At 44.2% G+C, this 17,816-nt stretch overlaps 5 protein-coding genes across 5 annotated transcripts; 3 read left to right on the top strand and 2 right to left on the bottom strand.

Moving 5' to 3' along the window:
• Nucleotides 1–1,391: 1,391 nt before the first annotated feature.
• On the top strand, nt 1,392–2,256 carry GLAREA_06257 (uncharacterized protein; the record flags this gene model as incomplete). The annotated part of the gene is made up of 2 exons (XM_008081671.1): nt 1,392–1,932; nt 1,985–2,256. The coding sequence occupies 2 exons, from the start codon at nt 1,392–1,394 to the stop codon at nt 2,254–2,256; spliced, it is 813 nt and encodes a 270-aa protein (XP_008079862.1).
• A 352-nt stretch (nt 2,257–2,608) lies between these two features.
• Nucleotides 2,609–3,149, bottom strand: GLAREA_06256 (YjbQ-like protein; the record flags this gene model as incomplete). The annotated part of the gene is made up of 2 exons (XM_008081670.1): nt 2,609–2,767; nt 2,871–3,149. 2 exons carry the CDS (start codon nt 3,147–3,149, stop codon nt 2,609–2,611), a joined length of 438 nt encoding a protein of 145 aa, XP_008079861.1.
• Nucleotides 3,150–4,252: 1,103 nt separating this feature from the next.
• On the top strand, nt 4,253–5,482 carry GLAREA_06255 (GroES-like protein; the record flags this gene model as incomplete). Its single annotated transcript, XM_008081669.1, has 1 exon — nt 4,253–5,482. One exon carries the CDS (start codon nt 4,253–4,255, stop codon nt 5,480–5,482), a length of 1,230 nt encoding a protein of 409 aa, XP_008079860.1.
• A 1,381-nt stretch (nt 5,483–6,863) lies between these two features.
• GLAREA_06254 (uncharacterized protein) lies at nt 6,864–7,220 on the top strand (the record flags this gene model as incomplete). Its single annotated transcript, XM_008081668.1, has 2 exons — nt 6,864–6,942; nt 7,048–7,220. 2 exons carry the CDS (start codon nt 6,864–6,866, stop codon nt 7,218–7,220), a joined length of 252 nt encoding a protein of 83 aa, XP_008079859.1.
• Nucleotides 7,221–16,268: 9,048 nt separating this feature from the next.
• Nucleotides 16,269–17,189, bottom strand: GLAREA_06253 (uncharacterized protein; the record flags this gene model as incomplete). The annotated part of the gene is made up of 1 exon (XM_008081667.1): nt 16,269–17,189. The coding sequence occupies one exon, from the start codon at nt 17,187–17,189 to the stop codon at nt 16,269–16,271; it is 921 nt and encodes a 306-aa protein (XP_008079858.1).
• Nucleotides 17,190–17,816: the final 627 nt, after the last annotated feature.

Here is a 17,816-nt window from a genome sequence, read left to right as displayed (position 1 = left end):
GTTGCCTCCTGCAATGGAAAGAATAGTGCTACTGACACAAAGATGACCGGCTATCAGTTCTTCTACCTTTTATCCATAATCCGTAGACCGTGTTAAGGACTATACCACTCTTTTAGGGGACAAGCTCTAATGCAAGCAAAGATTATAAGCTTTAGCGAAAACCTAAACTCGATCTTTATAAGTTGGTTGCCAGCTGTTTTTACGTATTTCTAGTTTTGTTTACATGTGTACCCTCGGTGCAACTTTAACTTGCCAAATTTCGAGGCACATCCAGTCGAAGTAGCTGTGTTATGTTAACTGTATGATTCTTAAAATTGTGTGGGGGACCAGGTGGGATGATATATATGCGTCAACCCCTGTATAGAACTTGTACGCCGTACAAAATTTCCTGCAGGAGTTCGAAAATGAGGTACTTCCCGTCCTTTTGCCATATTCTACTTGAGGGCCTCATGTCGACCCCTGCTCGAAACTTGTACGGCGTACAACTTTTGCTGCAGGGGTTGGAAGATAAAGTATAGTCTGTGACTAGCACTTCCTTTTGCCGTGCACTTTACTTACTTAGGACGTAGAGTATCTTGTCTACCCCTGTAAGAAAATTGTACGCCGATTTTTTTTTGGGATAAGACTTCGACGGTAAAAGCCTTCGGCACACCCAATAATTAGATCGGTAGTACCTAGGTACTTCCTCGGTGGTTTATGACTCCCTCTACTTGGTTTGACTAGCATATATCAAATTATGTATAAGGAAGTTTTGGGCCATATATTTTATACCTCCAGCTACCTACGACGAACTAGTAGTAACGTGTTTAGTTCGAAATTTGTTAGTGCCGTAGCTTTACAATTAACCGAGTGACGATCAGATGGCGGATTGGTGTGTGAAAATGAGATGTATTGACCTTTGTAAGGAAGTTGTACGCCGTACAACTTCTTGAAGGGGGGTGTTCGACGCTGGCCAGTTATGTGACAGTTCTGGACTGTAAAATACGAATCGGTTTTTCTTTTTCATTACCTCGATATTTTCTAGAAGAGTGCCTTAGCTCTGGGCGAGATTTGTACGCCGCATACTTTTTTTCGCAAGGGAGTCAGGGACGATTCGGACGAATCAGCGGTAGCGTGACAGTGTTGAACAAAGTAAAATATACCTTGCGATAAAACAATGTCTCTCTCCTTCCTCATATACAAAATGTCAGTTTCTTGGATCTCAGATGAATCCTTTCCTAATACGATTGGTTGAATCGATTAGAATTTATGATTGAAAACACACGGGCGGTCTGGAATCAAAGCTCTCTCACCGCCCTCATTATTCTGCCACGAAGCTATCACAACAATCAATCACTTCATCTCTCACAGCCTTCTCCAATTCGCAACCATAACCCACACCCGCCGTCAAGATGTCGACCATAACAACCACCGCCCTCCAAACCTCCTACCCACCCCACCTCCCCAACTCCTTCAATGGCAACCAACCTAAAACAATCCGCCTCTACCCCCTCTCAAACTACACCTTCGGCACCAAAGAAACGCAACCAGAAGAAGACCCCTCAGTCATGGCGCGCCTCAAACGTCTCGAAGAACACTACATAAACCACGGCATGCGCCGCACCTGCGAAGGTATCCTCGTCTGCCACGAACACAATCATCCTCACATCCTCATGCTGCAGATCGCGAATGCGTTTTTCAAGCTCCCTGGTGACTATCTCAAGCCCGAGGACGAAGAGATTTCGGGGTTCAAGGAGAGGTTGAATGAGCGGCTTGCGCCTGTGGGCAGTCAGTTTAGTGGGGAGGGCGTGAATGAGGAGTGGGAGATTGGGGATACGCTTGCGCAGTGGTGGAGACCTAATTTTGAGACGTTCATGTATCCGTTTATTCCGGCGCATGTGACAAGGCCGAAGGAGTGTAAGAAGTTGTATTTTATTCAGTTGCCTAGGCAGAGTAAGTTCTTTTCTCCCTCTCAGATATGGCGCAAACTAATGTGTTGGTGTAGAGGTTCTGTCTGTTCCAAAGAACATGAAATTATTAGCGGTTCCACTTTTCGAGCTTTACGATAATACGGCGAGATATGGACCGCAGCTAAGTGCGATCCCGCATTTGTTGTCGAGATACAATTTTGAGTTTGTGGATGAGCAGGGTCATCCTGTGGCTGTGACTCCGGGTGGTGGACCGAATGCGGATGGATGGACACCAAAGACTCTTGTGCTTGCAGGTGGAGATGAGGAGATGAAGGAGGGTGATGTTAAGGAGGAGAATGGTGTTTGATGATGAAAATGAGGCAGAAATGTTGCATGAGAGATAGCGAAATCGCAATAAACTGGCGTTTGGGCGGGATGGGTATGGCGAAAAGTTACATACGGCTACGGTCTTATGTGGTCAGCAATTTGTGGCATAGAAGGCGTCGTCAGACATGTCAGAGATATAAGTGTTCATTTTATACGCATGCTAATTCTGATATGGCCCGCATGGTCTAATAGCATAGTGGCATACTAGCATATAAAATACTAGCATCGACCTTCAAGAATGGTTTTCATCTCGAGCAATATCCGTGCGTATATGAGCAAGGACCGTCCCCGAATTACGTCCATCCATAGATACAGCCGCTTCATGGATTCCTTTAATACTTCTCTCCCTGGATGGTAGCAACTAACTTCCTCGAATGTTTACTATTCCTAAACTCCAACAGCCAGATCCCTTGCCATGTGCCGGTCGCTAGTTTTCCGTCTTTAATAGGTATCGTGACACTTGCGCCCACTAGTGCGCTTTTAACGTGTGCCTGCTTATCGTCAGCCGTGTTTTGCGAAAATAACTCCCCTCCAGATATATGTCCACTGAGAAAATGGATTGTGCTAGGGAGCAAAGAAGTAGAGCACACTCACAGGCATATCATCACTCCCCTCCGCATCATGTCTATACAACCCCTTCCTTCCCTTATCCTCCGGCACAATCCTATCCAACGCATCCCCCATATCCGCCCGTACGTCCTCATCCCAATTCTCATTCAACGACAGCGCGCACGACGTATGCTGGATAAACAGGTTCAGCAACCCGACTTTGTAGTCTTTGATCGCGGGGACCTGGTCGGTTATGGTGGAGGTGATGAGGTAGCAGCCCCGGCTGCGCGAGGGCAGCGTGAGGGTTGTTTGCGCCCAGGACATGGTTGCTGGATGGCAGGTAAAGGGTGGTGCGGGTGAGGGTGAGGTGGGTGAGGTGGGGAGGTAGGAGGAGGGGATGAGGAAGGAGAGGGGGTAGGTCCAGAGGTGGTGGAAGAGGGAGGGGAAGAATGCTATTAGGAGGCCGAGGGTTAGGAGGACTGTTGTGCGTAGAGAGATGGTGCTTGTGCTGGTTGTTGTTGATGGCATTAATTTTTTGGGGATGAGGTTGTGGTGGTTGAGATGGTGGGGAAGAGGGACGTCATGGTTTTGGCAGGGGTGAGATGTATATTTTGACGACGCGTGTGTATATTGTACGGATATAGATCTGTTATAATACATTTAGCTGCCATTTTACCAATACTTTTTGCTTTTTATTAAAGTCAGTGTTTTGAACAATGTTTACTTCAACCCTGAATCCTCATATTTGGGTAGGGTCAAATTGATGTGTTGGTTGAAGGGGTCGTAGTAGTAGTACCTTCGTTCTTAAACCCAATTGCCTCATCCCACTATCGATTCCCATATTCCAATTTCCCATACGTACGCTCTCCGAATAGACGCGGACAAACTCGAGTGATGCATCCACCCAATTCAGCCCTTTTTGATGTGCGACTCAGCATCCTCTCCAATCATTCCCCGCCCCCATCTCACAAGGCACAATTCACCAGCCACACTTTGCAAAACGATCCCCGAGACGTTTCCTTGGCTACCTTATGGAGAGATGACTATCCGATCGGGTCAATTGTGATTGGCTAGATCTGCTCCACGAGCCACGTGTGGAGATCGCGGGAACATGATGCGCCCCGCACATCTCGGCCGTAAGCTATTTGGTCGCTTATCGGTAACGCCCGTAGAACCAACCAAAAGGGCAATGTCCTTTGACTTTGGAGTCACCTCAAACATTCACCTTCCCTTCTTGCTACATAAAGCATACGATGCTTCCTTCCCTCAGAAATCTCAACAAACCTAAAAACATCACAACAATCATCACTGCCTCATCTGCCAGATTGACATACCTTCCCAAGTCAACCAACAGATACATCTCTGCTAATCGGTACATTGTTTTTCTCGTATAATCTTGCAAAACACTCAACTTACAATCCCCGAGAATGAAATTCCCGACCGTCGACGAGTTTAAAGCTGAAGCAAATCTCCGCAACAACGCCAGAAACGAAGCTGTCAAAGAAGTATCAGCTGCTGGACTCACCACATCTCAACGAAAAGACATCTGGCAAGACAAGAAAGCCGCTCTCAAAGAAGACGTTAAAGCCCTCCGCGAATCCAACATGGCGAAATCCAAAACTCCTACTCAAGGTACCCCAATCAAGAAAGCTCTCATCGCCTCATATGGAGACGAGTCGCACGTGACCATCGTCGACGATGTCCTTCCACCACCAGCAAAAGAAGAAGTTCAAGTCAAAGTTCTCTACTCCGGATTTTCTGGTTCAGATATCAACATGCGTCTCGGCCAATACCCATTCCAGCGTCCTGCACCATTAACACCAGGATACTGCTGTGTCGGACCAGTCATCGCTCTCGGACCAGGTGCTCAGAAATTCAAGATCGGAGACATGGTCTGCTGTCTTTCCGTTTACGATACCCAAGCAACCCTCGCCAACCTTCCAGAAAAATACACCGTCATCGTCCCAGAAGGCATCGATATCAAAGCTGCCTGTGCTCTCATCCTCGACTGGAATACTGCCCACGGTATGGTTTACGACACCGCACACGTCAAGGCCGGTCAAAAGGTCTTCGTCCACGGCATGTCTGGCGCTGTCGGCTGGGCTATTTCCGTTCTCTCTGCTCACGAAGGTGCTGAAGTCTATGGTACCGCCGGTCCAAGAAACCACGATGCTGTTCGCCAAGGTCTTCCAGGCGCTACTCCATTCGACTACTCCAACAAAGACTGGATCGCCGCCATGAAGAAGATCGGAGGTGTCAATGCCGTTTTCGACCCCATCGGATTCGAGTCTTGGGACGAATCGTACAGCATCCTCGCTCCTAAAAATTCCATGCTCGTTGGATACGGCGGTAACATGTCAAACTTCACCGGTGAAAAGCCAAGATCTATGATTCCTCCCGTCTCCAAGCTATATGCTCGTAACTACCTGAAGGTCTGGGAAGGTCGCGCCACACGATTCTACTACATCACGCGTGACGACAAGACTTTCTTCCCAGCGCTAGAACACATGTTTGAGCTGGCCAAGTCAGGCAAGATTACGGTTCCTATCAAGGCGATCTATGGCATGAAGGATGATGAGGAGATTCAGAATGCGCATCGCAGCTGGGGCAAGGGAAGTGGTGTTGGAAGTCTGCTGATCAAGGTCAATGATGAGTAAATGATGGGATTTGTGATTGGAGTAAGGTGTAATAATAGAGTCGTTAGATGATTCGGATGCACAATTGGCGTTTGGGACAGCGATTGGTTTTAGGGTACATACACACGGATAGCATTGCATTGCGTAGAGGGATAAGATTCATGAATTGAATCGTCGATACTTGAGTACTCTGGCTTGTTTTTTGTGTGATTGAATCGTGATTAAATGCTTGCTTTCTCTGAGGATGATCTGTTTACTTTTTATTAGAGACTGATTGCTTCAGTAAACTTTGTCTCTCCTGGGTATTAAACTTTTGAGTTTAGATCACTTTGATTCCACCGCAATGCTTTTTACCGGCGACTAAACGATCACAAATGCACAACCGAATGTCTATCATTTTCATGAGCCTATTATTATGAAATCCATTAATTCTGCTACAATGAGAAACTCGAAATGGCGGATTATACGCGAAACGTGCTCCTATCTAGAATATTGCCTCGGCTTCTAGACATTGTACGAGAAAAGTCGCCAGTGCTGTTACACCTCATAATAGTGTGGTGTGACAAGGCTGACGAGGGGCCGCAAAGACGAGGTGCCGCAAAGACGAGGGGCCGCAAAGACAAGGTGCCTCTCCCGGCTACTGGCCATAAACACCATATGCACACGTGCGGCTCGAAGAGACTAGCGTTCATACGGGAGAGGGGATGGGAGCAGATGGCAGCAGATGGCAGCAGATGGCAGCAGATGGCAGCGCGCTGGTAGATGGGAGCAGATGGGCCAGGGTCCAGGGATGACAACAGGGAGTACAATCCTCCAACCCGGGAGCAAGTTTTTGGGCGCTAGTACGAATACAGATGTGAGATCATGTCAACTCTCTTTACGCCAAAAGACCGCCGTTATTACTGGTCGCTTTCTTCATGCAACCACTCAAGTCGCGACCTACCCTGGGTAGTTTCTCCTCAGCCCGATTATGGCTACGTACCAATAGCACAGCCAGCCTTTTACGCACCAACAAGGATCCTGCACCTCTGGCGGACAACAACGACTGCTGAGTACGCCTTTGAAGCGTAATATGGAGAAGAAAGTATCGGGTCTTTTGGACTGGAAAGGTGTATAAAGCAAAGAATCTTTCCAAACAGCCTTCCTTTAATAACGTGTTTTTATTCCTCTGCTCTAACTTCGATCTTTGTCTACGCCGCGAAAATCATTTTACTATATCTTATTCCTTGTATCTACCTCGGAGCCTTGCCGCAGCACAGCCCGCTCTCTTATCGGAGTTTGGTGTAACCATCTTCTTCTACCACAGAATGCGTAATAATTCCCAGTTTTTTATCTTTAAAAGAAGAATAATCTCACAATTTTATTAGTCTCGGAAAATGACATTATCAACCTTACCTTCGGGATGGTAGCCACAATACTCGCAGTCATTGCTATTTATATCGCAATACGCTCCTGGAAATTGAATAGAAGATCGCGGAATGGTAAGACATACCTCTCAGTCACTCATAATTCTCAATTATTTTTTACCCTTTCCAATCCATTCTTTTGTAATCACATTACAAAACCTAACTATGTTATCTCAACAGGCAATGACATCGAACTTCAATCCCTCACAACACCGCAACCGCAACCGGCTTCACCTACATCATATACCGACGCAGCCGCGCATCCTGGGACGGCTTCGCATCCACCTCCCATAAACCGAGCCCTGAGTGATACTTTTGAAGCCGTTGCGAGAGTGTTGAGAGTTGGTGCGTGAGATGATATTCGGATCACGACTTAGACTTAGGTACATGGGGTATGTGGGCTTGGAGTGGCGTAGGAAAAGGAGTAAAGATTTCGATAGATTTTAGAGTTTAAGTATGGGATAAATAATTGAAGCGTACGTGCGAAGAACTCGATGATAATGTTAAATTATGATCTTGCTCATGTACCTTTCGCAGCACCTGTTACATAAGCTCAACTCCTTTGTAGTAACAATGCACTTCCTGTAGCTTAAGAGCTAACAGGCCTATAAGCCGAAAAACACATCCGGCTTCGTTAGAGGAAGCTGTACAAGGTCAAGGAGTGCATTCCCCGAAATATCGGAGATAATCCACCTCAAAAGCGCCTTGTCTAGTTAAGCGAGATCACCCTTTTTGAATGTACTAAAGTACTATAATAGAGTAAAAAGATATCGTGTACTATAAATTAGCAAGGACCGCTAAGATTTTACTTAAGAGCAAGAGTGTATATACTAGGGATTTTAATAGTACTTTATAAGTTATTATTAATCTACCTTAAATACCTAACTTTATATACTTATTATTGTCCGGTAAAGAGGCGGCTAGCCATTGAAAGAGAGTAGTCCTGGCATGAGGCCTATGGACATGTGATTGTATACGTACCTACCTACTAGGTACGTAGGTACCTTTGCCGAAAATCATGGCACGAGACAACACGTGCTTTCAAAACAAAATCTGATGTAACACAACAGCCTTGCATTTGGCGAGTGCAAGAAATGTTCTCAGTGGCAAGGGATCACGGATCAACCACCGACGACCAGCTCGCCTGCCGACCAAGACGCGATGGTCAACTCAACCCACGCGATATTTTATTATGTGTGCGTAAAGGCTGGTATATTTTATTATGTGTGCGCAAAGGCTGGTAACCGCAGACTCGTTGCATCCCAAATCTGGCTTAGTGTGGGATCTGGCAATGTACGTGCATGGGGATGGCTGAATTACTGAGTAGCTACTGGTTCGCGGGCAGCAATGGTACAGTTAATGTAGGAAGGGTTGAGAACTCAGAGGCAAAGAGGGGATGGGACGTGGTGAGGCGTGCGCGCAACAAGTATATGTTGAACCTGTTGTGCTAAACTGTATAAAGCAAGATAGAATCCAAAGAAACATTTCCTTCTTATTTTATGTTCACATACAACTACTCTTCTTAAGTCGCAAAGTCTAACATCATTTTCTCCGCTAACATTACCGTTTTCGCTGCGTAACTTGGGTTCCGTTGTATCTTCATCCCTTCGGGTTCATCTTGCTGCACAGCCTCATCGACTTTTAGACACCCGTGGACCTCACCGCACGCTGTGGCTGAAGCTCAAATCATCCATTCACAACATTTACAACATGCGTAAAAAGCTCATCTGTCTTTCAAACTACATCATCTCACACAATTATTAGTTTCAGAGAGCGATACCATTAATCTCAGTTTTGGAATCGTGGCCGCGATATTTGCAATTATCGCTATTTATGCTACATTACGGGCTGCGCGTTTAAACAGAGCATCGCGGAATGGTAAGTCGTGTTTATTAGCCACTTCTTTCTTTTATTTAATGTACTCTTCCGCTTATGAACAAACATTGACTCTACTATCTCTAGATTCCGAGGACTTAACCGAACTTCAACCCTTTACAGCCCCGCAACTTCCTTCTCCGCCAACCCCATATACCGACGCAACTACAACGTATGCTGGGAACGTTTCCCACCCACCACCGATAAATCGAGCTTTGAGCGACACTTTCGAAGCTGTGGCTCGAGTGTTGAGGAATGTGACGTGAAACACTAGTAACGCTGATCTTGACTGGATATAACTAGATGTTTGAGTGAGTGGAAGGTAGTGGAAGGTAGAGGGTGGGTTGATTAGTGTAGGGAAGAATGATAATTGCTTTAGGCCAGACAGGTTAAAGATTTGTTGAAAAATAGAAAGTTTTGAATTCTCAAAATGTCATTTGCTAGAGAATGTAAGAAGATGAAAGGTACCTAGATACTTCCAGTATTTTGTCACCCGTTTCTGTCGCAAGTGTCGCAGAATCACAAGCGAGGTTTTTGGCCCAATTGATGAAACTTTCCAAGACGAGACTCAACATATCTAGGAGCGACATCTTTGCACATAATATCAGTTCTCTGTTTCAATAAATTGCTTAAATTAGAGAAATCCAGTCTATGTAGTCATTGCTGGATTTCAGTAACAGTAGACATTGTTATAGCTTCTTGCAATGAATTTGTCCAAGTAGTTTATATCTAGGAGTGGACTTGAAATTGTGTCCTAAGGCGTAAATTTTACCCATAGATAGACTGTGAGACTGTTCAGAAAGCGAATAAATGTCTGAATATAGCTTGTTCTCTGTGCTAAACGATTTTTACTTAGAGGTGTTTATTGAGTTTGGGATAGAGTTTGTACATTGTCGCACAGGGCGGGGCCTGGCGCGTCTATCTGGACATGTGCGCATCAAGGAAGCGATAACGTCTACTTAGTTTATTTTGATAGAACGAGTATAAGTGAGATTTATTCTGACTTCTCCATCTGTCCTATCTCAGTGTAATTTGAATAAGTTGATTCTTCCTTCAATACAATGGCAGGTATTCGATAGCAATCTTTTACCAATTCAAGATTGAATTCTCGTTGGCGCACACTGTACAGCTGAGTAGCAAGTACCTCGAGAGTGTAAGATTCCAAACCTTCGAGCATTAAAGTAATCTGATAATCGAGAAATTTTGATCTTGCGAAGAATTCCATTTTTGCCCATGAAACAATGAACAACCAAAGTAGTTCGGTAGTCTACGAGGCTACGTGGAAAATCGATTGTGTCCATAAAGCCGTAATTGAGATACTTTGGTACAACCGCATGGCAACATCAAGGGTTCCAGTACGACAACTACTCAATGTGGATAAATTTTATCTCAACCCCTGACTCTTCACATCTAGAGAACTTCGCGTCCGAGCAGAGCAAATATATTTTAAAATATGCGTCAGCTTTAATTAACGACTGTCGGGTTGTAAAGATTTGGTTAGCCTTGCCTGTGGTGTCAACAGTCCTGTGTTGTGAAACCTGCAAGGATTAAGCTCATGTCATGTTGTGACAAGTGGTGGCGGTCCCAGGGAAGACGACAGAATTGTCGTGTGGCACTTCAAAGATCATACCGTCCATGCACCCTCATGGGCTCCCCGGACATCGCAGCCAATTATCAGCGTCGGTCTCGCATTTTTGACCCGCTGTGCAGTAGTTAACCCACGACTTTCCCCACCAGGATGCCTTTTGCGGTGCCGCCTGGTCCTGTATTACAGTAACACAAGCAAACCTCATAGGACATGCCTCATTGGCATCTATCATCCCCTGGTCGTGGAGGGTATAAAGATGTTTAAAAACCTAGCAAAATCATCACATATAATTTTCTAAACCTACTACTCTTCTATCCTCATTTGATCTCCAGAATTAATTCCATCACAAAATATTTCCACAAAAGACTATCGGCTTCATACTTACTGTTGCACAGCCTTTCAAGAAACGTGCTTCTGTCGCCCATAACTAGACCTAAACTTTTCCATCATGCGTAATAAAATCTCTCGAGCTTAAGACTACTCTATCTCATTCTTCGGCTAGTTTCAAAAAACGATACTATCAACCTAAGTTTTGGATTAGCCGCCACGGTACTCGCAATCATAGCTATTTACGTTGCGTGGCGGAGTGGGAACTTGAGTAGACAATCCCAAAATAGTATGTCGTTATCTGATTTCACCTTCTCAAAAAAACTCTTTCTCTTTTCCTCTCATTGTTTAACAGAATTAATGACTCTCCGTACTTATTTAGACCGCGATATCGAACTCGCCCATCTAACCCAACCACCATCTCCACCACCCCGATTTGCCGATGCACCTAATACTATGACCCACACTGGCCCTACGACTCACCCACTATTAATCAATCGAGCGTTAAGTGATACTTTTGAGGCTGTCGCAAGAGCCTTAAGGGTTGGAACATAACTTAGTCTCGACTTCGATGCCGACTTGGTTTTGGACTTAGACTTTCGAACTGTGTACCATGGTCGGGTGGTTACGACGCAAGGACAGGATTATTGTTTTGGATGATGAAATGTGGGAGTTTTCACAAGGGGTCTGTTCTTGATGTATGTATAGTGACAAAATCCAAAAATGTCACAGAATCAACAACCGAAAATTCATGTGTTCTTGCTTATGGCAACCTTTTTCATAAGCGCACTGCACTATTCTCATTAAACACTTTGTGTAGCGGAAAATATTATTACAGGCCCACATGCCGACGAACATAGCTAGTTCCGCTAAGGAAAGCCGACACAAAGTTGTACGATCATCGGAGATAATCGGCCTGAAAAGTGCCCCCCCCCTGGAATTAAGCGAAGTCACTCCTTTTCCAAATAAAAGTACCGCGATCGCACAAAACACACCGTGCACTACCACCTTACGAACGTTGGTTTGTGTTTGCTAAAGAACAACAGTCGAAATGTCAGGAATTGGAAGTTTAGAATTTCAAATTAACTTAGCTTGTAACGAAGTCAAGTGGTAGAGCGAAGAATAGACCTAGAAAAGATAGGTCTAAACACGTTCATTTTCACTCGAATTTATGTTAATGAGATGCAAGTTCGGATTTTTGACTTTCCTAATATGCTCCAATCCTTTGTCCATCAAACCGCGGGCGTAATATAATAAAATTCCACCAACCTCATTGTGGTTAGTAGTGACTTTACGAGTTTCGAATGCAAGTATTTAGTCGTAATTCAGCCACGAGATAATATCTAAGTTGAGGAATGAGGCGCGAGACTATTAAGACGATTACAATTGCTTGGTTGTAAAGTTTGCATTATGCGAGGATTAATATTAGTTTCCTCAAGGTGGTTTAGACATCGCGTATAGTTGTGTTGAAGGTACTCTATTTATACTTATTTGGGACCACGGAGTGTGCTTTTGATATTTTACGCATGTGGGTACTGAAGCTTTTGATGTAACTAACGCAAAAAGATCTCGATACTATGTTTGATTACACAAATCTTTTTGGGGAAAGTGAAAGTTAAATATTTGCTAAACACCTTAGGGTGTATGAGTTGAATTTAACATTAGATCCCACTGGAAAAACAAATATTTTTTATACCAGTTCAATTGAAGGGAGGTTGATGAAATCAAGTAGTTCTGGGTGTGATAATTTGGGTCAATAAAGGTTGCATATTTGCATGTGGTACAGAGGGAGATTACCTTTAAGACTTTTTGTGGACTTCTTATTTTTTTTGTTAATAATTATTAAGTATCTGTATAATTTGGGTCGACTTTCGCGATCTGAGTGATGAATTTACGGCACATGACAAAACTTTACGCAAATAAAGACTTCCTGACCACCTCAACTGCTGGGTGTGAGGTGGCGTCCTGTAAATAGCCTTGTTCACTCACATGTCCTGACTGTAAAGATGAGCGTAAGAAATTCCTACCTGCAACTTGCCAACCAAAGTCACAGCATGGATTCGCGCGTCATCGGACGAGAAGCCGCAGAACCCTTTAAATTTCTCCAGACTTGTCCGCGCATTTCTTGCTTGACAAGAGCGGAAACTCTTGCTTTCTCACTGCAGCTTATGCTTCTTCACTTCAAAGAACACGGGAGTTCCTTGTCATCGTGTTACTTACACAGCGCACCGAACATGGACCATAAAATAACCCGGGCGTAGAGGTGCAAGATCAACGTGACGTGACCAATGAAAAGTTGAAGGGCATGTTGAGGGGCTGGTGTGCCTCGGGAGTTTCTCTATTCATGCAGGACATGGGCGGTCATAATTGCCGGGAACTCTAGGACCACCAAATATCAAGCATGCTGCTGAGGTGTGTCAAGTCAAGCGGAATAAAAAGCATCTCTAGGTCAGCCCAGCAGATGCACCACAAGTGGCTTTTTGCTATGGCGGATCGGAATTCAATTTAGTGGTTGGATGGTTGTCTGGAATGGGCAGTAGTGATTAGTTAGTTGGGCCGTTGGCGTGGCAGTGCACATTATAAAGCGATGGGTATCAGACCAAAGACGCCTCCTATCCTTATTCGTGGAGGGTCCCCGCCTGTTCGCCCTACATTTTGCAACCGTTAATGTCCATTTTGGAACGACTTCCCTCGCCTGCATATGCATTCTACGATTGACGTACGGTGTGTGTGTGGCAGTAATAATTGCTTTTCGGGCTTCAAAGTAGATAGGCCATTCTGTGCTACCATTAATTCTTCGTTTTCCACCCTTATAAAGAAGTCTCTTTCCACGTCATGAATCTTCCACAATACTACTGCAGATTGCTGTTTTCAAACCTCGAACTGCGCCTACGTCCATTTTACTCTGATTCTATCTGACTTTTAATCCTTATTTGTTTCAGCGAACACAACTCTCCGTCCGGACAAAGCTTAGACACGAGTTACTATCTTCATCATGCGTAAGACAACCGTAACTACCTTTTCAAATAAAAAAAGAAATATGTTCAACTTAACACGTAGTCTCAGAAAACGATGTTCTTACCTTGAGTTTCGGAATCACAGCGACTGTATTCGCGATTATTGCTATCTACGTGGCATGGCGATCCGGAAATCTGTCTAGACAGTCGTATAACAGTATGCAATATCTACATGTTACTCATTCTCTTAGTTTATTTATTCTTGTCCAATTTTATCCAGTCGTGTATCACATTCTAACCATCTACTTTCCCAACAGACACCGATGTCGAGCTTCAACCCCTCGCAGTACAGAGTCCGCCGCGTCCCTCCACACCAGTGTTATATAGCGATGCTACTATGACCTCAACTCCTTGCGAAAATACTCTCCGTTCACCACCAATTCATCGAGCTTTGAGTGACACATTTGAAGCTGTTGCTAGGGTCTTACGGAATAGCACTTGACATAATGTCAAGTTCGATCCAGAGTTTGGCTTCGATACAGCGGGTATGAGAACTTGGTGTGGCGTAAGGAAACACTCAAGGTGTTGGGAAATGGATGCTGGAATTTCAAGTAGAGTTATATCCGTTATGCGTATGGGGGAATAGATAATGAAGGAGATCAAAACTAGCTGAATATAGATGCGACACAATATCTACAATATTCCATCTTTCACGACAATTGTTACAGAAAGCTAAGCGAGGAAACTATTGTTCCATATACAAGTACCGTAATAGTGACAGAAGTAAGCGTACGTTCCTCATAGATCGCGACAGTTGGCAATAAAATTGCGTAAGTTGGAAGGAATAACTAAGTTTCCTGTCACTTGCATATGAAATTCTTCCTTTCGTGCTTCCAGTGGATAAGGAACAACAAACTGTTTTTGATCAATCGTCACGATATCAATCTGGGAACCTTCCTTGCGAAAATTTTAGTGTACACGAGTAATGTCTACACAAATGCTGACGGTTAAGATATTCTGGGATGAAACAATAGTGCACTTTGCCACTTGCTAAAGCACGATACAAGCCCGGGAACAATTATTCCCAATTTGCTGTAAGACAAAGGGGTGGATTCATGCAACGAGGAGAGCCGAATCGGTGCATCTAGGAAAGGTAGTGTAGGCTTTCTCGCCTGTATCGAGATAAATGTAATCTTCAGATCGTCCCCGAATTTGGATTCGGCAGAGAAACTTCCCTCTTGTCTGACTATCAGGTCTTGCAGCTCACATCATTTTTTTTTTCCATCCAAAGAATCTCGTACTGAGCCTTCAATCTTGGTACAAGTCAGAACGGTCACTGATCAGTGCCATTTTGAGCTCTAGGACCTCGATATCTTCTTTCAGTTGTTTGTAATGCCTGTCGTGTCTCTTTGCCGATATGAAAAAGAGGTCAGTATCTGTGTGGCATTATAGTCATTTATAAGCCTCAAATTTGCCGATTTAGTTTCCCGCCGACATTAAAACTATTAGAAATTCCACTATCGAAAGCTATACAGTTTATGTCTCGCTGTAGATAGCTTCATTTCTTCTCTGATATTGTTTAAATGTATTTGAGCGGGATTACAAGAATCCGAGCTATGCCTAGCACCCGGTCATAGTTAGCTAATCCTTCTTTTAAGTGATCTCTAAAAACACATAATACTTCAAAACACTTTTAGGTTATCTTACATGCTTAGATCCTAATTAATTACCAGTTCTCTCTAACTATAACTATTCTATTTTCTACATTTAAATGCCTCTTCTTTAGCTTCTCAAAGTCCTAGCCGTAGACGCGTAGTATTGTCCTGTGGAGAGATAGCTGAATATTGTAAGAAAGTTACTTAAAATTTCTAAACAGCTTAACATACAGGTATAAAAAAAAGCCTTAAGTATTGAATAAGAGTTGGAAAGTGGAATTAGTGTAAAATGTAACGATGTATAATTACATAGATACGTACCTTTGCCGAAAAGTATATTACAGGACTGAAGAAATTACGTGCTACAAGAAACGAGACATAGTGACATGCGACAGCCTTACAATCGGAAAGGTGTTGTGTGAATACAGTTGTGCAAATAAAATTGTGTCACTTATCTGGTTAATCATCTATTGAACGCGAATAAAGCTAAGTAAATATTGTATAGAGTGGACGAACACCGATTGAAATGATAGTAACTCTAATCTTGAGTTAAATTTAAGTATAATCTTTAAGTACGAGGTAATTAGTAGAAGGCGGAGGTATTGGAGAGATTTAGCCAATGTAATAGGATAAGATAATAATAATAAATTCAGGCCAGTGAAATTAAAATTCAATTTAAGGGGGTTTAGAAATAGAAAGGTTTTAACATCTAAAATTTCTTTAGCAAAAAATATAAAAAAATAAAAGGTACTGTCAAACTTTTACCGCCCTCCACCTCAAGTTCGGGTAGACATGACATTGCATATTAGAAGATAGAATGCTTATATATACTAGACATCAGGATGTATTTACGAATACTACATGTTGCCTTCCCATCAATCTTGACCTCAATGATTCAACGCCCATTCAATTTCCCACTCCCTTCTGCCATCTTCCGATAACTCATTGCCACTAAACACACGAAGCCTTCAAACGGTGTGAGTGGTTTGCTTGAAGGGATTATGCGCTGGCTGCGACCAAAGTTGAGTAAGCAGCCTGAACTTCCGTCGACCTAGTAGGCAATCCGTCATCCGTCATGGTCTTCATGTTAGAGCTGATATGGCTGTTCAGGTCGGCCACAGCCTTTGCATAAGCGATGTCAGCCGTCAAAAGCGTCTTGACGGCTTCGAGACTGTTGTCCTGTTTGGCCTTGCTCACCAACGGCACGAGCTTGTCCCGCTGGTCGCCAAGGGAAGAGATACCATTCTGGAGTATCTGAAAGATTGATAGATCAAATCCTGCAGCGGAGATGGTGCCATAGGAATCACGATTGTCGTAGTGGGCTGCTTGCCATTTTGACCAAGTGTCCAAAGCTTCCTGGAGAATTTGACCGGATTTGTTGATAACCTGGATGATCTTCAATCGACGGTCGTCGACCGGGGTGGCGGGAGCTCCAGGTCCTCCCGCTACATTAGCAACGCTTGGATGCGTCAATTTCGTAAAGACGAGCTCGAGCGCTTTCATACCCGCAGTGAAGAGTGCTCCTTTAGCAAGCTCCACGCCTACAAAACCTCCGAATGTCTTTGCTCCAGCCCACACGTTTTTGAATTTGGTTTTCCATGAACTTTCGATTGCATTGGCTTCTTCAAGTGCTCCGGGCTCGCCCTTTTCAAGCTTCTCTACGACGTCTTTCATCTCCTTCTGGCTTGCCTCCATAGCCTCTTGTGCTTCTTGCTGTATGGCGCCGCCTCCTTCGACTTCCTTACCCGCTCCTTGCGCTCCATCGATGATTACTTCGTCGATCACTTGGCTGGCAGAGCTCGCGCCCTCAGCAACGCCTACTTCGGCGCCTTCCTTAGCTGCAACTTCGACTCCTTCTCTGGCTCCAGCTTCAGCGCTCCCCTCTCCAAGCACTTCAACAATCTCTCCAAGAAAACTCATTTTCTCGATCGTAGATTTTGTGATGACAGAAGAATAGGTGTTACAACGTGTAGTTCTGAAAGACAATGAGCAGAGAATATGTTGGTTCTTCTGCGTTAACAGTAGAACCGATGACTGTTTTATATGTGCTGTCTCATGGCTCGGGAGGTGGTATGCCGTAGGAATGGCTTGGTCTGGCCATCCACAGGTATGTTCGTTTTGATCACAGGGTTTGACAATATATTGAGTGGCTTGCATAAGAAGATACAGGAAAGCTGAAAGCAATACTTGTTGCAGCATGTTTGACTCAACCGACTAATAGGTACCTAGACTCAATCCACCCCTCAGTCATGACAGCCCGCCCTAACCCAAACACTTTTGCAGCCCTTTCAATCCTTCGATGAGCATCTCTTGATCAGCGTAGTCACCGTCAAGCGTCTGCAAGAATTCCTCAATTGCCAATTTTGCTTGTTCGTATTTCCTGCCCATGGTCTGCTTACGGACTTCTGGCCACCAGCCTTGAGCTTGATAGATGTCGTTTTTCGCTTAGCCCTCGTCGAGGTCTGACCGTAGGTTTTGTCGGCTCGAGGTAGGGTACTCTACCCAATAACCACTCCTAATTTGGACCTCTACAAGGGATGTCGAGTG

Source organism: Glarea lozoyensis (genome assembly GCF_000409485.1).
Source record: "Glarea lozoyensis ATCC 20868 chromosome Unknown GLAREA15, whole genome shotgun sequence".
Classification (NCBI taxonomy): domain Eukaryota; kingdom Fungi; phylum Ascomycota; class Leotiomycetes; order Helotiales; family Helotiaceae; genus Glarea; species Glarea lozoyensis.
This window is presented reverse-complemented; position numbering and strand designations above follow the sequence as displayed.